General features: G+C 36.7%; 1 protein-coding gene across 15 annotated transcripts; it reads right to left on the bottom strand.

Annotated features, from left to right (window-relative positions):
• Positions 1-902: 902 nt before the first annotated feature.
• LOC120085908 (DUF1666 family protein (DUF1666)) lies at positions 903-4,388 on the bottom strand. 15 transcript variants are annotated; one of them, XM_039042201.2, is made up of 7 exons: positions 3,938-4,366; positions 3,365-3,524; positions 2,841-3,290; positions 2,364-2,670; positions 1,874-2,278; positions 1,588-1,793; positions 903-1,317 (listed from the first exon to the last, which is right to left on the bottom strand). In XM_039042201.2, exons 3-7 carry the CDS (start codon positions 3,123-3,125, stop codon positions 1,072-1,074), a joined length of 1,449 nt encoding a protein of 482 aa, XP_038898129.1. In that variant the 5' UTR covers positions 3,126-3,290; positions 3,365-3,524; positions 3,938-4,366; the 3' UTR covers positions 903-1,071. The 15 variants fall into 15 exon arrangements, with proteins under 15 accessions (XP_038898129.1, XP_038898127.1, XP_038898128.1 ...); XM_039042199.2 differs by having other exon boundaries at positions 2,841-3,297; positions 3,395-3,524; XM_039042200.2 differs by having other exon boundaries at positions 3,395-3,524.
• Between the last annotated feature and the right edge of the window lie 212 nt (positions 4,389-4,600).

The following is a 4,600-nucleotide window of genomic DNA, read 5'->3' as shown; positions in this document are numbered from 1 at the left end:
TCTTACTCTTCTTCTTGTTAATTGTTTGCCATTTTGTTTATATTCAAAAAGAAAAAAGAAAAGAAAAACATTTTGTTTATCCCACTAGATTATTACCACAAAAAAAAAGTGAATAATGAAAGCACCATGGGCTAATTGTAGTTGATTATGTGTTAGGGTGTTTGGCTATTTTATTGTTTTGGTAAATTTTACGGGAAGAATTTTTTATTTTTGAAATTTTGAGAACTTTTATGTTTAACTTGAAATTTTAGTTTATATTTTATTGTGACAAAATTGATGTAAAAATTGGACAAATGAGATAAAAATGAGAACTATAAGAATACCTATACAATTTATTTTAAATTTAGTTTTTTTTTATCTATCATTATATTATCTATAGGAGCTTTTTTTTTTTTTTGTTAGGCTAAAAATATTAATGCAACATTTAAAAATTTCAAGATATTGAAATCAAATATTAACAATTTGTGTTCATCTATTGACAGCATAGATATTTTTTAAACATTTGAAACAAAACGCTTAGCCTATATAATGATAATCCAATCCAATCTGTTTCCATCTACTAATAATTAGTGTTCATCTACTAACCACACTGATATTTTTAAACAAAATACTAATAGATTTGTCCAAGACTAACTGCAAGGATACTTTTTGAACTGTTTTAGAAAATTTAGGGATATTTTTTAAACTTTTGAAAGACTTTTCATAATTTAGCCAGTAAAAAAACAAGGCAAGAATTGGCAATTGAAGAGTCTTTAATTTGTCTAAAGAGAAGAGACGAACTGTGACCATAAGAGATGAACATTGTTTAAAAGGAGGGAAAAAAAAACATTTATCTCTTACTCTGTGATGTGAGTTTCCAAATTGCAACAGAAAGATTGGATAGTTGAAAGGACCCACATAAGGAACAATAAAACACAAGGAGCTCGAAAGCACCCAAAATTCATATTATCATAGAAGTAGCAGTAGTAGGGTCCATTACCAGACTTATCTGCAGCCATAATCCAAATACATAAAACATAATCACAATCACAACAATTTTGCGATGCAGTGCAGCAGCAGAAAAAGAAGTAATTAACATGGAAAAAGAAGAGGAGACAGGTCTCTCCGCAATTTTCCATTAGATATATCTAACTTGTTCAGTTTCTCCTCACACCAAAGCAGCTGTTCTTTAGTAATCCTCGACATCTTAACAAGCCTCGATATGATTTTAATGTCCACGATTCCAAAAAGTAATTGCATGTCTTCATACGTTTGAGGACACGTTTTCTGTTTCCACCCTCTACTCTTCTTCCTGACCTCTTTCAGCTTCGTCTTCTTCTGCCAACACTCAAAACCCTTTCATATTATTCTCCAAACGTTGGAACAATTATTGGATACATGATCATGTCATACTCCTACAATTCCACTTAATTCTCTTACAGAGAATATAACTGGTGCCAATGCATAATTACATTATAGGCGTTAAGTTTGTTCTCCTTATCAAAAGAGAAGAAAGGTATTTGTCTTGCAACCAATTTAGCTATCCTTGAGTTGATATGGTCACATTTGACATTTCAGCAAAGTTAAAAGCACACTTGAATTTCATACCTTGTCAAGAGAAGATCGAACACGAGCAAGCAGAGCGGCATCCTGGGTGTGGTTCTGAAATGATAAAGAAGCGGAATTTGAGGTTTTCTTCTCCATCTTCAGGAAGCGGTGGAATGTAAAGATTGAAGCCTCAATAATGAGCAGAAGATCAGGAGCGAGGATGAGGGAATCAGATTCTTGTTCCTGCACCCCGTTTGGATCTGAAGCTGAACAAGAAACAATAATAGAGTTGATCAAAATACAGGGTATCCTAAACAAATTCAGAGGGGTCTATGTATTCACATACCTTGTATGTTGGGAACATGCAACATTTTAGGAAAAGTTCGACGGGTTCGGGCATAAATTGTAGGCCTGAGACCTTGTTGGAAGGGTTCATTTTCGATAAACCTTTGCAAGAGGACTTGAAATTGCTGAAAGAGCTGAGCAGTAAGATTATAATGAGTAGTAGAGTTTTGGGGTTGGCATGATATTAAGTGGTTAAGTTGAGTGTACTGACAGTGAAGGGCCTCCCAGGACAAGCAAATGTGCGCAACATAGGCTGTTTCTATGTGGTAATTGGAGTCAATCAAAGTCAATGAAGGGTCAACATCCTCCATCTCATCTTCGGGTTCTTCAATCCTCTTCAGAGAAAGACATCGAAGAGGAGATGCACTCTTTTTCGATGCAGATCTTCGGGAGGTTGATTCAGGACCTAAAACGCAATGCCAATGGCAATGTAATGTAAGAGCAACTTAATTTCGCTAGCTTTGATTGGTTTGTTGATTTTGGAAACATACCGGACCGAATGCTCATCCGATCAAAGAAAAACATCCTCTCGCAGTAATCATCATAGACAGCACCAAACCCTCCCCACCATTGTCGACCTTCTGCTTCCACGTCTCTCCACTCAGGATCCCCTTCGCCTACTTCTCCTTCTTCTTCTCCTTCTTCTTCTTCTTCTTCTTCTTCTTCCTCTGGAATCAACACCATGAAACTGTTCCTCCTTAGCTCTTTCAGTCTCCTCTTTACCTCTTCCATTATGAAATCCTCCTCATCCTCTTCAGCTTCCACTTCTGCACTACACTTAGGATCTGCGCCATCCTCCTGCAATGCATAGGAAGGACTCAAATGCAGAATGAACTTGAAATTCAGAATACTAGTCAAAGAAGATTATGACAGGAAAATGACAAAAAAAAATCCATCTAGAATTATCGTGCTGTTAAAAAGATTATGATGTTGATCTGATCCCCAATAAAAGGGAAGTTAGATGATACCTCAAACTGGATATTTAACTGCTCATTAGTTGGCCCACTTTTTACATTCTCAGAGTCCAAGGAGGAGTTGGATACATTTCCATCACCATTAGCATCTTTCGGTTTATTCTTGATGTTCTCTATCTGCAGTGCCTTAACTGCAACATCAACATCTCTTGGTAGATTCACATCTAATTGAGCTATTGTTGAAGCTGAAATAGGCGAGGAAGCTACAGGAGTTCCAGAGTCGTGCAATTTTTTCTTGATCAAATCCAGGGCAGAAGATGACCCTGATATTCCTACCATTCTAAGGGGTGTGGCTTCACGATCACCTCTGTCAATGGCAGGAGTATTGATACTGATGGAACAAGTTCCCAGGTCAGTCAATGCTTTATTTTTTGGCAAAGGAACTGAGTGTTCTTTCGTTTATCCATCATTATGCTGCCTCAATCCAGTTACTTCATTTGGGATCTGTCAACTACTTATGTGAGAGTCAGGACGGGACAACTGAAAGATGAAAATTAAGTTTCACGGATAAAATTTACCAATGATCTAACTCGGTACGAAAGCCTTACGTTTCACTAACATTTTAAGATTCAGGCGATAGAAACCCACAATTTGGCATGTCCTGAAACTAAGATGCGTAGCCCAATCCGCGAAGTTTGGGGCGAAATGATCTTTGTTAGGACTACTAAAAGCCAACATCTAGGAGGAAACAAAATTAGCACAAAAGTTATGCGAATGCCAGAATGAAGAACTATTATAAATTAAGGGGAGAACACCCATAAAACTGCGAGGATCTACAAAAAATATCTTAAATTTAAATTAATAAACCAGGGACGGCACCTACAGATGCCAAACAGTATCAAGTAAATGATCCTAACAGTTGAAGGCAAAGAAATGAACGAAACATATGGTTTATATTCTCCTCTGCACGTCAATAATTTTTTGTTTAAATAGTAATAGACTTCCATCGATACAGAAATCAATGGGCAGATATGAAAGTAAGCAAAATCCTGCGATATTATTTTATTTCATTTAAACCTATGAATTTTTTTTTTTTTTTTTTTAAAAAAAACCCTAGTTTTTCTTTCAACATCAAACCCTAGCTGCCTCACCTAGCCGCCGCCGACGGACGCCGACCGGAACCCTAGCTGCTGTCTTTAAACAGCACACAAGACCTCCGGTGTGTTTGTGGTCGAAGTATCTATTCCCGTCCGTCAGTCCATCCTTCAGTTCATGTCAATCGTCGACTTTGCAGTCCGTTCATGGTCGTGTTTGCAGACAGTGTTCGCTGACTCCGTTCGCGCTTGAAGTTCGTTCGCGGTTGTTTGGCGGGATTAAGGCAAAAGATCTGTATTTTGAGAGAGGATGGAGATGAAAATGGAAAGAGAGCGCGCGCGCCGGGGGGGTGGGTGGTGGTGAGTGAGTGAGTAGGACTGAGAGATGAATAATATATATTAATGAGAAAGAAAGAAAACAAGAAGATGGACTTTTAAAGGAGTAAGGGCCCTTTGGATGCAAATATTGTTTTTTGAAAATTAATCGTGTTCTCTCTTATTTTACTTTAATTTAAAGAATGAAATCGGACTGTTTTATATCATGTTATTTTACTATTTGTTATTATGTTTTACATTTTTTTTCTAGTACAACAACTATGTAAGGAGATTGTACCTTTAACTTTTTAAAACATTGCACTAGTTAATATCATTGAGCCAAGAGTACATATCAATACCATTGAATTAAGCTCATTTTGACTACTATAATTTTTTTGTTTTCAT

This window comes from Benincasa hispida, chromosome 9, assembly GCF_027475165.1.
Source record: "Benincasa hispida cultivar pf3 chromosome 9, pf3_genome.v1.1, whole genome shotgun sequence".
Classification (NCBI taxonomy): domain Eukaryota; kingdom Viridiplantae; phylum Streptophyta; class Magnoliopsida; order Cucurbitales; family Cucurbitaceae; genus Benincasa; species Benincasa hispida.
The sequence above is the reverse complement of the archived record's forward strand: the minus strand, read 5'-3'. Positions and strand labels throughout refer to the sequence as shown.

Excerpts from the sequence above, each read along its gene's own strand:
- LOC120085908 (XM_039042207.2), bottom strand. The coding sequence starts at position 3,125 with ATGGTAGGAATATCAGGGTCATCTTCTGCCCTGGATTTGATCAAGAAA. Across the intron at positions 2,671-2,840 it reads AGTTAAATATCCAGTTTGAG|GAGGATGGCGCAGATCCTAA; the intron begins GTATCATCTAAC and ends TATGCATTGCAG. Across the intron at positions 1,794-1,873 it reads GCATGTTCCCAACATACAAG|CTTCAGATCCAAACGGGGTG; the intron begins GTATGTGAATAC and ends TTTCTTGTTCAG.